General features: G+C 32.5%; 2 protein-coding genes across 3 annotated transcripts in view; one reads left to right on the top strand and one right to left on the bottom strand.

The window, feature by feature from the left end:
• LOC114342329 (cadherin-related tumor suppressor) overlaps nucleotides 1-15,017 on the bottom strand; it is a 509,267-nt gene that overhangs the window by 256,456 nt on the left and 237,794 nt on the right. The window lies entirely within an intron of this gene.
• Nucleotides 793-10,950, top strand: LOC114342495 (serine hydrolase-like protein). 2 transcript variants are annotated; one of them, XM_028293328.2, is made up of 4 exons: nucleotides 820-1,019; nucleotides 4,303-4,385; nucleotides 4,885-5,418; nucleotides 10,573-10,950. In XM_028293328.2, exons 3-4 carry the CDS (start codon nucleotides 4,968-4,970, stop codon nucleotides 10,875-10,877), a joined length of 756 nt encoding a protein of 251 aa, XP_028149129.1. In that variant the 5' UTR covers nucleotides 820-1,019; nucleotides 4,303-4,385; nucleotides 4,885-4,967; the 3' UTR covers nucleotides 10,878-10,950. The 2 variants fall into 2 exon arrangements, with proteins under 2 accessions (XP_028149116.1, XP_028149129.1); XM_028293315.2 differs by lacking the exon at nucleotides 4,303-4,385 and having other exon boundaries at nucleotides 793-1,019.

Raw genomic sequence — 15,017 nt, 5'->3', positions numbered from 1 at the left:
TGTTCCAGTGTTCCCATATATCAAAGTTTATCCGACTAGACACCCTTAAGCTATTAACAAATTTTCAGCTTGCTATTAATCAACTTTTTTTTCATACGCGGGATCCAGACCTATTCGTGGAATACACCATATCAAATTTACTGGAGCTCATTAATTTGATAGGTATTCCTGAATAATTTGAAAATGTTTAGTAAGTATATTTTAACAAAATGCATCGTTTTCCCGTTATTTAGGTAGGCTTGAATACTTATATTTGAGTTTTCGCTGAAAAAAAAATACATTCAATTACCTATAACTTACTTTGATTTACTAAAAGGTTTCTTAAGCAGGGAATTTATTCAGTTTTTAATTAGCTTCAATTCTGGTACTTAATTATAACTTTTTTGTAAAAACTTGTAATTTTTGAGTTATTTGCACACTTTAAAACATGCATTTATTCACGAAAAATAAATCTTTAATTTTTAATAACTCATTAATTATTGATTAATTTTAATACATACTTTTGAGTACATAACAAATTTTGCTTAGATTTGTAGAGAAGGAGTGACATCCACCCCCAGGTTAAAACGCAAGTTGGCAAGATACAAAAAAAAGAAAAAGAGTAAGTCAATCAAATAACAAAATATTTAAAGTTTTTATTCTAGATACAATTTATTTTATCTTTCATTACCGTATTATTATTCATTACCATATATTCAAATATCTGTATCTACTTTGAAAATTGTAACCAACTTATCTAAAGTCACGTGATCGATTGTTTTTATTAATATTAAGTGAAACTAGTTATCTACATAGATAACATTTCGTTAACCTAACTTTTAGTTATTAAGACAACGTTCACCGAAAACATTTCTGTTTTTAATAATTTACAATAATCAGTCATCAAGGTAAACTGGACTGTTAAAGTGTATTTTTACTTTTAATTAGTTTGTGTACATTATAGAAAATGAACTTGAACCGCCAGGATTGTAAAACTGTTAAGGAGTTTAATGTTCCAGTGCACTGGGGACATGTAGCAGGTATTTTCATATATTTTTATCATATTAATTCCTTCTTCTTCTGTAAGTGACGTCTCCCCATCGGAGGTTGGATATCACCATCACTATATTTACTCTATCTACCGCTGCTTTGAAGAGTTCTGTAGAACTGTATTTAAATCAATCCCTTAAATTATTCAACCATGACACTCTCCTTTCTACAGGGTGATTGATTAGTAGGGTAAAGCTCAATAGCTCCGCTATAGTAATAGATAGTAATGAAAGTTAATAACAAAAATTTTAGCCACCTTTGAGCTTCACATTACAAAATTAGTTAGAATGTTACAGGGTGTTCGATAACATAGTGGCAGACCAAACTTATGTTTTTTTAAATGGAACGCCCTATATTTTATTTTAAATTCGAAATCCTGTTAACTTCTCCATCACAAAAATATAAAGGTTTGTTAATGTTATACAGGGTATTTACAAAGTTATAACCAATTTTGTATGAAAATCGTAACAAGTTCAACTCCCTGTATAAATAAAAATAAGCAAAACAACAATGGTTTATTAATGCCATATTTTTTAACGTATTGTCAAAATTTTCAAGAATGGTCGATATTGTTAATTTTCTTTATATCAAATACAGGGTGAGTCAAAACGCAAGTACATTATTTTCTCAGTAATTTTAAATGGAACACCCTGTATTTTATATCACTAATGAAAAGTACCATTACCGTACTTTAATTTTTTGATAACATTCCCTATGTCCAGATTTATTAGTTTTCGAGATATTTTCATTTTTCAATGGACCAGTAGCGTGGCCACTTAAATCACCAGAATTTAATAAACTGGACTGATTTTTTTGGGGTTACGTTAATAATGAAGTTTATAAAATACCTCCAACTACAAGGGATGAGATGAAAAATAGAATACGTGTATTTCGATGTGTTAATTTACAAATGCTCCGTAGAGTAAGTAGCTCATTCAATGATCGTTTTAGGCGTACATAAAGGAGATAATTTTGAACACCTTATGTAATTAAATATTAAAAATATTTTAAATATTGAATGGGTTGCATATGTGAGTCCATATTAAATGTAGTAATGAAACAAAGACTTACTCACAATCATTTAATTATACTTTGACGACCGGTTTCGATCTCTACATTATTCAGATCATCTTCAGGTCGGCGTTACAAGTAGTTAAATGATGCCGTTACAAGGGATGCGTTGCCACTTAGTTGTTAACATGTTAATACGTCCAACTTATGCTAATAGGTTAGTTGGGAGAGGAATAGGGCAAACAGACATGTTACGTAGGTCAAAGCACAGTAAATTTTTTGAAATTTGAATGGATCCTGAAGGAAGATGCGTGCTGTGAAACAAAGGATGTTGTGTTAGACAGGAGAAAGACAATGCTCGAGTGGATGTGTTTTAAATGTAACTAAGTTTGAAATCACTTTATTGTAGACTCTTGTACTAATGTGATGGTCTTTGCTCGTTGATGTTTTGCGATATGGGCAGAGGTCAAAGTATGGGAAATGACAAATAGGAAAGTATTTAATTAAATTAAATTAAAATGTCTTGTTCCCGGTCAAAGGACTAAGGGATGTCACAAATTTAATAAATTGTAGGTGCCAAACACTTTGAAATCTATGAAATGTATAGAAATTATAAGAAGGCTAATTAGATGAAAAAATAGTAAAAAAGTTGTCAAAAGAGAGTGGTTAAGAAACTGTAAAAAGTAAAAAATTGTAAAAAGATCAGAAAAAGGCAAGGGTTATTTTGCTTGAGTTATTGTATGATGGAATATGTTCAGAGAGAAAGTTAATGGTAGGGAATAGGCACTTACTTGAGAATAGTTTTAAAAATAAATAAATAAATTAACACATAACACATAGGATTTTAAAAACACAGAGACATAACAATAATGGGTAAAAATTTTTAGAAGGGAGGTAGCACTACATTTCCCCAATTCAGTAAATAACTAATTTTTATTTTTTAATTAAAGTCTGGTTTTTCTGTTATTGAGAGGGAATATTGACAGTATAGACATATGTAGGTTATCTGAAATGACATTTCTCTCAGGAATGGCTCTCAGGTCATTTTTTTCTGACTTATGTTATTGCAAAAAAATGCTCTCTGGGATAAACAATTGAATGAATAATGAATGAATAAAATTTAAACAATTGAATGAATCGCTTTAAAATTTTTATCACATATTAAGCACCAAAGGACCCTCATTTGACAAAAATTTCAAAGCTGTATACTAATTTTTACAATAGTTATTGAGAAAATATTTTTTTTGCAGTTTCGACTTTTTTTCGCAATTATATTAACAATAAATGAGCATATCAAACTTTGTAATACGTCATTTTAAAGCTTTTTCCATAATGTCGAAGATATTTGTACTAAAAAAATTATAAGTTTCACTGTTTTCCCTTGATTTGAAAAAAAAGGGGAAAATGCCATTTTTTGACAGTTAATTGTTTATAAATAAAAATGGCCGCCAGATCCTACGCAGGAAATAGTTATAATTTGTTCCTATAGGTATTACCTGTCGAAAAAACGCTTCAGTACCCTGGCTGCTGAAGTGTCACGAACAGGGTATATTTTTGTCTTATTACCCTGGCCTAATATTGATATAACGTTATACAGTTTACAGTTTCTCATATGCTGTAGTTTTAGCCGGCAGGGCGGAAAGTGTTTCCTTTTTTCTAATTTAGTATTCCAACATACTAAATTGTAAGGAATGGATTCCCTGTTCTAGGGTCAAAGTTTTTTTTGACAGTAACAGTACCACAACAGAATTGTGTCTTCAAGGAAGCATCTCTGATTGTCTACCGACTTCTACATTTACAGTATAATAAATACATTTTATCATCACATAAACTGAATGTAATACAAAAATATTGGGATCATTTACCAAAAAAACCTCTATCGAGGTAATGAGAGAAATATGGGAAAGAAGGGCTAATTGATAACAACTATGAAAACAAGAATTCTAACATAATGTAATAAAATAGGGAAAAATAAAAGCAAGCAGTATAAGAATGCTGCTCTAGATGAGAAATGAAGACGGGATTCCGATGCAGTAAAATATAACTATTTGGTAAAGTAACAAAGAGAATACAACAAAAATAGCCAGGATGATATCTAAAGCTTTTAGCAAAGAGCTAAAATCTATTTTCGTTATTATCTTTCACTTCTTCGCCGAAGTTACCTATTACTGAATTAAGCAAAGAGCTAAAATCTATTTTCGTTATTATTTTTCACTTCTTCGCCGAAGTTACCTATTACTGAATTATTTTGTCTTCTTCCAGTTCTTGCATTTAGGTCGCCCATCATCATTATTTCTCACTGATTGCCTACGTTTGAGAGTACGTGTTCCAGCAGTTGGTAGAACGTAAGTATCTTCTTCTTGTACTGAAGTATATTCATCTGGAGCATATATACCTAATACCTAATGTAGTATTTTGTATCCGTAAATGTTAAGATTCGGAGTTACTATCCTTCCATATAATCCTTCCGATTTGTTGTTTTGTTTTTTAATTTTTGGTCAATAAGTGTACACAAATACCCCCTTGGTCGCTTTCTTTTCTTTTGGTACGCCGCTAAAAATGCAGACAAGTTTTCAGTTAGTGTGATTTACTTCATTAATACTATGTAACCAGCAAATTAGAGGTGAGATAAGTGTGTTCCGTAGATATTTATAACTTTTGTGTTCCATTTTAGTTTCTTAAAAATGCCTTGGAGCGCAAAGGTGAATAGTTAGGGTGAGCTAATCTCCCTGTTGTAATATTCTTGTTCGTATTATCCAGATTGATACATTTTCATTATTTTTAGTCGTTTCCACTTTTTAAAGTTAAAAATAACACATTTACATACAATTTTTTGTATTTTAGTGAAAGCTTGGGGAAGCCCAGATGATCCACACGTTCTGCTACTTCACGGCACATCTGACAACGCAGGAGCATACGACAACTTGATGCCACGTTTACCAAATAGCTTCTATTATATATGTATAGATTTACCAGGACACGGAAGATCATCCCATTTTCCTCCTGCGTTACCCCTTCATGCCGTCAACTATGTAGTGACCTGTAAACTTCTGACAGATTATTTTAAAAAAGAGAAATACATTTTTATAGGGCACAGCTTAGGCGCTCAAGTAGCATACTTGTTTTCTAGGTTATACCCTGATCTAGTAGATAAACTTATAGCACTTGACGCTTTGCCGTTCTTTCCCATAGAACCTAAGGACGCTATAACTAATGTTAGACTCATATTAAACAAAACCGTTGAACTTCAGCAGAAGCTGAATCCCAGCTATACTTATGAAGAAATTTTAGAGATTACGAAGAAAAGGAGGTATAAAGGAGAAAAACTAACCTCAGAGGCAGCTGAACCATTACTAAAACGTTGTTTAGAGCCTACAGGTAAGTTACCTTTTAAATTTAGATCACGCTTGAATCAGATTCAAACGCCTGTGATTGTTCACCCTGTATTTCTACTTTGCAGACAATTTTACGCATTGTAGCCCCTACTAGTCTATCGGAAATGTAGAATTCGTCCATGGCTTCATACAATTTACTTCGTAACATACTATCCTAGGCTAATTTAAAAACTATGAAGAGTTGGTAGGTATTTATATTGGATTCGTTGATTTGTTCCAGTATCTGTGTCAGTAAAAAAATTTGGTTGTTGATCGACCAAACCTAATACCACTTTATGATTCGCATCTGAAGAAGATCCTCTGAATACGCCTTCAGACGAACATATACATAGGATATTCGAAAATATTTTGTATACTGTGTTAAGAGTGGTTATTAAAAATAATATCTATTCGAACTTTAGAGACGGCTGCTTTGAACAGTTCATTTTGATGAACATTGTGCGATTCTCTTTGGTTGCGCAGCCCTGATATTCTACGTATTCTAATGCTTCTTTTTCCTTGAATCCTTTCCCTGCATAATCAGTTATAGCAAGCTGTTTTTCTCTCCACGTGTAATATGCCCGAGATATTCCGATTTTCTTGTTTTGATTGTATTTAAATTTTTTTATGGACAAGTATACCTACGCCTGCTCGAGCTCGTTCTTCCTTCTGCACTCCACTATATGCTAAAATGTATTGGTCATAGTCTCTTTGGCCTTTACTTTTCTTCTTGGTTTCTTGGATTGCATAAATGTATATGTCTTTATTTATCAGTTCTTTTATTATCTCTTGGTCTTTGTTGTTGAAAGAGGTGATGTTCCAAGTTTCTAATCTGATTATGGGCTTATTTTCGTTCTCGTTTTCCTTTTCTTTGCGGGGTTCGTCATCTTAGGATCCGTCGGGATCCGAGGCTTTATATCGGTTCTTTGAGCCTTGTTTTCATTTACAATAGGTAAGATGCTAACCTGGCCCATCACCCCTCCTCTTTTATCCAGGCTTGGGACCGGCTGTGAGCGTAAACACGGTTTCTGAGCTACTCAATCCACCCAGTCTTCGAGCTCAGGCGAACCCCCAGGCAGAGATCTGCGAAATATGCTTGACGGATCTTTTAGAGAAAGATACTTGACGGAACTGTTTAAGGGAAAGAAAAATAATAATCAACACAATAACGTACATGAATTAAGACACGAAATAGAAATCAGTTTTCAGGAAGTAGAGATAGTCATAAATTTTATTCACTCAAAAATAGAAAGTCACCAGAACCCGACGGAATAGCCAACGAGCTTCTAAGATACGAAGGAGAAAGTATATAAACCTAGAGATAACAAAACTTATACAAAAATTAATATTGCACTGCAAGATACCAGACACATGGAAAAACAGCATAATGATACCAATGTACAAGAAAGGAGACAAAGAAGACCCCAACAATAATAGAGGTATAAATCTACTGAACACCGCCGTTAAGCTAATCACAAAAGTCCTAACCAACAAAATCAATAAACTAACAACTTTATCAGATGAACAGCAAGGATTTAGATCCGGAAGATCCTGCGTAGACGCCGTATGTGTACTGATACAAATCACAGAAAAGGCCATTGAGTACAATAAACCAGCATATCCATGTTTTATAGATCTGACAAAGGCTTTCGATCGCATCTAAGTCTAAGACGTCTTACACTTACTGTATAGAAGAAACATACCGATCAATATTATACAAACCATCGAAAACATCTACTTTCATAATGGAATACAGGCAAAGATAAATGGAAAACTAACGCAGTTTATACCAGTACAAAGCGGAGTTAGACGAGGTGATTCGTTAAGCCCACTGCTCTTACTTAAATATAATAATGGACGAAGTAATAGAAGCAGTACGTAAAGGTCATGGTTACAGAATGGGGAACAAAGAAATCCAAATATTATGTTATGTAGACGACGCCAAATTAATCGCCGAGGCAGAAGACGATCTCCAAAGATTAACACACATCATAGTATTGGCAGAACAAGAAAAAGATGGTGCGATAATTTAAACAATTTAGGACGCTAATGTTGAAGAAGAAACAGGCTTTAAAGCCTACATGCATGAAGGAAGAAGAAAAGAACAAGATTTTATTTAAGATTTTCATTTTTTTTATTCATCTTTCTCAGAACCTCTTTGTTTGTGACGTGTTTCCGTCCAAGCTTCATTTCCATACAACAAAGTCGAGAAAACGTAACACCTAGCCCTAGCGAACCTAACTATTTACTCCAACGTTAAATCTCCTGTGCAGAGCACTCTTTTCATTGTTTTTTTTTTAATTTGGTCTGGCCTTTTCTATTTTGATTTTGATTTCCTGGAAGTAATCATTTATGAAGTTGATCATTGTTCCAAGATATGCATATATTGCATATTGGTCTACTTGTTCGACATTGTTTCCGTTTCTGAGAAGATTCTCTACTTAGATCTACATCATGTAGAGGGTGATTGATTAGTGTGAGGAAGCTCAGTAGATCTGTTATAGTAAAAATTACAAAAAAAGTTATTGACAAAAATTGTAGGCAGCTTTAAACTCCACATTTTAAAATTAGTTACAATCTTACAGGGTGTTCCATAAGATGGTGGCAGACCAAACTTATGTTTTTTTAAATGGAACACCCTGTATTTTATTTTAAATTTGAAATCTTCTTCACTTCCACATCACAACAATGTAAAGTTTTATTATGTTATACCGGGTATTTAAAAAGTTATAGCCAATATTACCTGAAAATCGTATCAAGTTTAACTCCCTGTATAATTAATAAAAAGGAGTACAGGAACATTGATCTATTGCAACCATAGTTTTTTAATAATTGTTAAAAATTATAAAAACATATTCGTTTTCATAATATTCGTTAAATCAAATACAGGGTAAGTCAAAATGCAAGTACATTATTTTCTTGGTAATTTTAAATAGAACACCCTGTATTTTATATCACTATCGAAAAGTACTAATATCGTACTTCAAATTTTATGAAGTACTCCCTATACCTAAAGTTATCAGTTTTCTAGATATTTTTATTTTTCCATCAAAGTATTAATTTGGTAGATACTTTAACGTTTACCAATAATTATTTTGAGTTGGCCATGATTGATTTGTCAGAAACTGACAGTTTGACATTACTGTTTATTAATTCAGTAACGAAATAACGACACAGAAAAGAAAACAATTTATTTCAAATAAAATTTATAAAAAATAACCGACGGAAAATAAAAAAATAACAACACAAAAAAATAAAAAACAACAGTAATTTTAACTTATCTAACTTAAGCAAGGTGTTCAAAATGACCTCCCAACACATCTATGCATACTTGAAAACGGTCATTGAAAGAGTTGCTTACATTACTAAGCACTTGTAAAGAAATATTTTGAAATGCAATTCGGATTCTATTTTTCATATCGTCCCTTGTTGTTGGAGGTATTTTATATACTTCGTTCTTAACGTAACCCCAAAAAAATGAGACCATTTTATTGAACTCTGGTGACCTTGGAGGCCACCTTACCGGTCCATCCCTTCCGATCCATCTTTTACCAAACTGATCATTAAGTTCACCACGTACTAATTCGTTGTGGTGCGCAGGAGCACCGTCATGTAGAAACCACATTTGTTCACATATATTAAGTGGAACCTCTTCTAATAATATCGGTAACTGATTTACGATAAAATCTAAATAAATCTCACCATTTAAGTTATCTTCAAGAAAATATGGTCCTACTACATGGTTACCGACGATACCTCCCCACACATTTAGAGACCATCTTGTTTGACTATGTGTTACTGTGTGGTATGGATTACTTGTTGAATAGTAGTGAAAGTTATGCCTATTAACAGAACCGTTTCGATGGAATGTAGCTTCATCACCAAATAGGACATAATCAAAAAATCTCTCTGCTCATTAATTTTTTCTAATGCCCATTCACAAAATACTATTCGTTTCTGAAAATCATCATTATTTAATTCTTGGTGCTTTTGAATATGATAAGGGTGCATCTTTTTTTTTAGATAGAATGTTTTGAACAGAGTAGTAACTAAGTTCTTGTTCATTGGAAATACTCATTATACTTGTGTGTGGGTTTTCTGTAACTGCCATCAACACACTCATTTCGTTTTCCTCTGTCACACTAGTTTTTGTTCGTTCATGTTTTTCATAATTCACTGAACCAGTGCGGTTAAATCGATATTTCAATTTTTCAAATGTATCTTGTCTCGGTTGCCGCCTATCTGGAAACCGTTCTTGATAAATTATAGCTGATAGTAATGAATTTTTATTGCATTCCCCCAAAATCCAGATCATATCTACCATTTCATCAGTAGTAAAATCCATTATTGCTAATTTAAATTGAATTAATTACTGAATTACTAAAAAATAATTGTTGCTAATTTACGGTGTACCCCAATACTGAATTAATAAACAATAATGTCAAACTGTCAGTTTCTGACAAATCAATCATGGCCAACTCACAATAATTATTAAACGTTAAAATATCTACCAAATTAATACTTTGATGGAAAAATAAAAATATCTAGAAAACTGATAACTTTAGGTATAGGGAGTACTTCATAAAATTTGAAGTACGATAGTAGTACTTTTTGATAGAGATATAAAATACAGGGTGTTCTACTTAAAATTACCAAGAAAATAATGTACTTGCATTTTGACTTACCCTGTATTTGATTTAACGAATATTATAAAAACGAATATGTTTTATAATTTTTAACAATTATTAAAAAACTATGGCTGCAATAGATCAATGTTCCTATGCTCTTTTTTAATTATAAAGGGAGTTAAACTTGATACGATTTTCAGGTAATATTGGTTATAACTTTTTAAATACGCGGTATAACATAATAAAACTTCACGTTGTTGTGATGTGGAAGTGAAGCAGATTTCAAATTTAAAATAAAATACAGGGTGTTCCATTTAAAAAAACATAAGTTTGGTCTGCCACCATCTTATGGAACACCCTGTAAGATTGTAGCTAATTTTAAAATGTGGAGTTTAAAACTGCCTACAATTTTTGTCAATAACTTTTTTTTGTAATTTTTACTATAACAGATAAACTGAGCTTCCTCACACTAATCAATCACCCTGTATAATGTAAATCTAAGTATACTAATACACATTATATTGTTTTAGGTGATGGTAAATTTGTGGTGACTACAGATCCGCGGGTATCATGGCCATTTATTCCATATAACGACACGAGATATAAACTGGCAAGTCTCAAAACGGATCCCATTCGCTGCCCTGTTCTCATAATCTTCGCTAAATCAAACGACTGGCCAAGGAAAACTTTTCAAAAACTTTACGAGCACTTACCGAAGTTGAAAAATGTCAATATTGTATACATTGAGGGCAAACATGATGTTCACAATAAAAATCCTGAATTAGTGGCACCGCATGTTTCTAAATTTTTATTAGCTCAAAATTCAAAAATGTAATAGTTGCTTTTTTACTTATTACTGGTTTTGTATTTAGGATTTTTAACTGAAAAATAAAATAGATTTACGTGTTCTTTTTATCAATCTTTATTACAATTATTTAAATCCAATAAATCCCTAAATTCCATTGCTAACAACACGTTTAAAAAAGCTTTTTTGTAGTTGTAACTTTAACCTTGCAAACTATAAATATACTAACGATTTCCACAGTTTTCAACGTATTCCTTCAGTAAACTGTTCTCTCCAGTTCTTTCAGTTTTGCCGGTCCCCTACCTGCAAATTTCTTCTTTCCATTGCTTCGTCCACTTCATCTCTGAATGATCTTCGAGGTTTGTCTCTCTTCCTGCTTCCTATCGGGCTCCACTCTGTTATTCTGTTTATCCAACGTTTTTTATGGCATGTCCGTATCAGGTTAATTTCTTCTGTTCTATGTAACCTATATCTGAGTTCATTTCCATTATTTTCCCAATATTTATATCTCTTATTTATCTCTCTTCTTGATACTCTGCAGCTTCTCCTTAAGAATTCCATCTCTCTTGCTCTAATTTTGTTTTTGGTTTTTTTTATTTATTATCCAATTTTCACACTAATAAACCAGGATACTTCTTATCATGGTGTTATATATTTATATTATTTCTTTTTGTTTTTATGCTGGTGTTCTTACCCCACAGTAGGGGGTTCAATTTTCGTATGCAGTCTCTTGTTTGTCCTAGTCTATTTTTATATCTTCTTCAGTTGTTCCTTTGTTTGATACTATGGAACTTAATTATTCGTACTTGTCTGCTCCTTTGATTTGTTTATCTTCGTCTATTTCCTGCTGCTTTATTTCTGTAGTTAGGTATTCAGTTTTCTTTAGGTTTATTTCCATTAATTGATATAGAAAACTAAATCAATGAAATGGGTCTTTAAAGAACTTTCCTTTTAGTTTCATTGGAATCTTTTTGTTCTATGTTCGACCATAGTCGACTATACTACAATTATAATAGAGATGCACTAGAAATAGACAAACCAAGACACATTGAATGTTACAAGAAGCAATCCCAAATCATAATTTACAAAGTTTATACATTGTAAATCATGATTTGGGAGTGCTCCTCGTAACATTCGACGTGTTTTATTTTCTTTATTTCTTATTCTTCAGGTGCCATCTCCGCTACGGAATTTGGCAATCATCACAGCGATTTTAACTTTTGAGGCAGTAGCTCTAAAAAGTTGTTTTGAGCTGCATCCAAACCATTCTCTCAGGTTCCTTTAGCCATGAAATTCGTCTTCTTCCGATGCTTCTTCTGCCATATATTTTTCCTTGCATTATCAGTCGTAGGATGCCATACTTCTCGCCCCGCATCACATGTCCGAGATACTGTAGCTTTCTTTCTTTAATTGTAAGTTCAACTTCCTTCTCTTTACCTAGTCTTCTCAGTACTTCATTGTTCGTAACTCTATCTACCCAGGAAACCCTCATAATTTAAGTCGTCTCATTGTCTCTATATTTAACGTCCATGATTCCACTCCATAGTATAGTACACTGTATACGTAACATTTTGTTAGGCGTACTTTAAGAGCTAATGTTAAATCTTTGCTACATAGGACCTTTTTCATTTTTACAAAATTAGTACGTGCTTTTTCGATTCTGACTTTGATTTCTGCGGTGTAGCCATTATTTTCTGTTATAAGTGTTCCTAGGTAAGGTATTTTTTACTTTTTCGATCTGCTGGCCCTATACTATCAGGACCTCGTTAGTATTATGGTTGTCTTTACTAATTTTCATAAACTTCGTCTTTTTGATATTAAGAGAGAGTCCGTACTCCCTACTGCACCTTACTATTTTACTCATGAGTCTTTGCAGGTCTTGTAAACTATCGGAAATTATTACTGTATCATCTGCATATCTGATGTTGTTAACTAAGACTCCATTTACTCTTATGCCGACTGTTTCATCTTCCAGAGTTTCTCGCATTACCTCTTCAGAATAAGCATTAAATAAAATAGAGGTGACAGTATGCAGCCTTGCCTGACTCCTCTCTTTATTTCCATCTCTTCATATGTTTCTTTTTCAATTCTTACTATTGCTCGCTGATTGTAATAGAGGTGTGTTATTAGTCTTAAATCTCTTTCATCTAGGTTTTTATTTTTTAGAATTTCCATGAGTCGATCATGTTTTACTTTATCAAACGCTTTATTGTAGTCTATAAAACAGACGTAAAGAGGTCGGTTAACATCCAAACATCTCTGTGTCAGCACATTGAAGGAGAATAATGCCTCTCTGGTACCCATACCATTGCGGAACCCATATTGAGTGTCACTAATATCCAGCTCCAGTTTAGAGTGTATTGTGGCGTGGATGATTTTCAATAGAATTTTCAAGGTATGTGACATTAAGCTTATGGTTCGGTAGTCACTACATTCTTTGGCATTCACTTTCATTGGCAAACACACTGTTTATTTCTAGTGCATCTTTATTATGATTTTAGTATAGTAATGCAAGTTAAAACCTAGATAAAAGTTTAAGAACAAATAGTACAAAATAACAAATTTTTGTTAGGGTATCAAAGCGTATCGAGTTATATTGTGTAGAAAAGTCGGATGATCACTAAGCAGTTTTAGTATTATTCCTCTAGATATACCCATCCTCTACGGATGTTGATAACTAACATGGCTATTGTCGCTTTATTTTCTGCTGCTCTAAATAGTGCAGTGCAGTGCTCTATTCTGTCTATTACTTTTTCTTGCAATACAAGCTGTAATGGACCACAGCCCTATGGATTTCTCATTGTGTGACCCAGATATTATCTCTTCATTTTCTTCATAGACTTCTCTGTTGCTTATACGATCCATTCAGAAGATTCCAAAGATTCTTCTGTAAGACGTCATCTAAAGATTCGAGTACGACTGCAGGCTATATGCCCTTTTTATTTTTACGTAAATGATCCTACTAACCGTGTATACTGATACCCAAATACACGCAGCTGTTAACTTGTGTTATTGTCTACGAATTAACTAAAATTAATCGTTGTGGAGGTGTATGGTTTAGAGATGTCAATGGAATGGATGATGCTACCTTGGTAACTAGTGCCTGTAAGCCTTAAATCCTATCTGCGAAGATTATTGTTGTTTTGCATATTTAAAATTATTAGGGTTATCTTAATCTAAGTAGATTGGTATGGAAAAATATGCGATAAGTCGCAGCTAACTAAAGTTTGAAAAGACAAACGTATCTCTGAAAATAAGCAAGAGCAGATTGGTGAATGCACTTGTGTTCTCAATATTTCTATATAGTCCAGGGCGGATCTGTTTTGAGATAAACGTTGAGAGGTGACTCTAATTTTTTTTGCAGAAATTGCTTGGAATTAACTCATATAACAATAATTGAGTTATCCTCCCACTCAAAAAGGTCCGGAACATTGTTTAAATAATCAAAATGTCAAAAAATAAAGGAAAAATTCGATTCCTTTCTTCGTTTTTTGTTTATAACTTTAAAAGTATTCAATTCCGAGAAAAGCTGCACAAAAATAAAAGTTTCGTAATTAAATTTTCTACAACATAAGATTGGTTAAAAATTGTTAAACTTGTTACCCTTGTTGCAAAATAGCAATAATTGCGGAAAAACATAAAAAACAAGTATTCGCATTTTACGTTTTTCAACCATTTCTGCTACACTTAGGACCTTCATATTTCACCCAGAAAAACTTTATGATACAATAAAAAATACTGTAAATTTAGTTAAGATCAGTTCAATAGATTTTGCAAAATAAATTTTGCAATCCAGCTTTCGCAAAAAAAATTCATTTTTTCAAAATGTTGCAGGACTGAAAATAAAGCAGATAGCAAGTTAATTTTTTTTTACAAATAGAAGAAAACTGTACCTTTCATTTTCAATTTGCAAAATTAAAATCGGTTAACTACCACGGCGTCAGGTATTTTTTTAAATAAACATTAATTTTTGGTGCTACGCGCAGGATAAGGTGCTCGATTCACACAAGTTGATTTCCACCAAAATCTCTTCTTCCAATCTTTATCTAATATTATTTTCTTACTCTATATTTTGTTGTATGTTCATATTTTAATTCCACAAAAATCAAACTAATTTGATTATTGTTTGTGAAAAATTGTTTAAACAATTGCATATCTTTAAAAATAATA

This window comes from Diabrotica virgifera, chromosome 3 (genome assembly GCF_917563875.1).
Source record: "Diabrotica virgifera virgifera chromosome 3, PGI_DIABVI_V3a".
Classification (NCBI taxonomy): Eukaryota; Metazoa; Arthropoda; class Insecta; order Coleoptera; family Chrysomelidae; genus Diabrotica; species Diabrotica virgifera.
Note: the sequence above shows the minus strand (reverse complement) of the source record. Positions and strands in the feature narration are given on the sequence as shown.

What these genes read in the sequence shown, in the direction of transcription:
- LOC114342495 (XM_028293315.2), top strand. Translation starts at nt 947, where the DNA reads ATGAACTTGAACCGCCAGGATTGTAAAACTGTTAAGGAGTTTAATGTT. An exon ending in GCACTGGGGACATGTAGCAG is followed by an intron (nt 1,020 to 4,884) that starts GTATTTTCATAT and finishes TTTGTATTTTAG; the next exon opens with TGAAAGCTTGGGGAAGCCCA. An exon ending in ACGTTGTTTAGAGCCTACAG is followed by an intron (nt 5,419 to 10,572) that starts GTAAGTTACCTT and finishes ATATTGTTTTAG; the next exon opens with GTGATGGTAAATTTGTGGTG.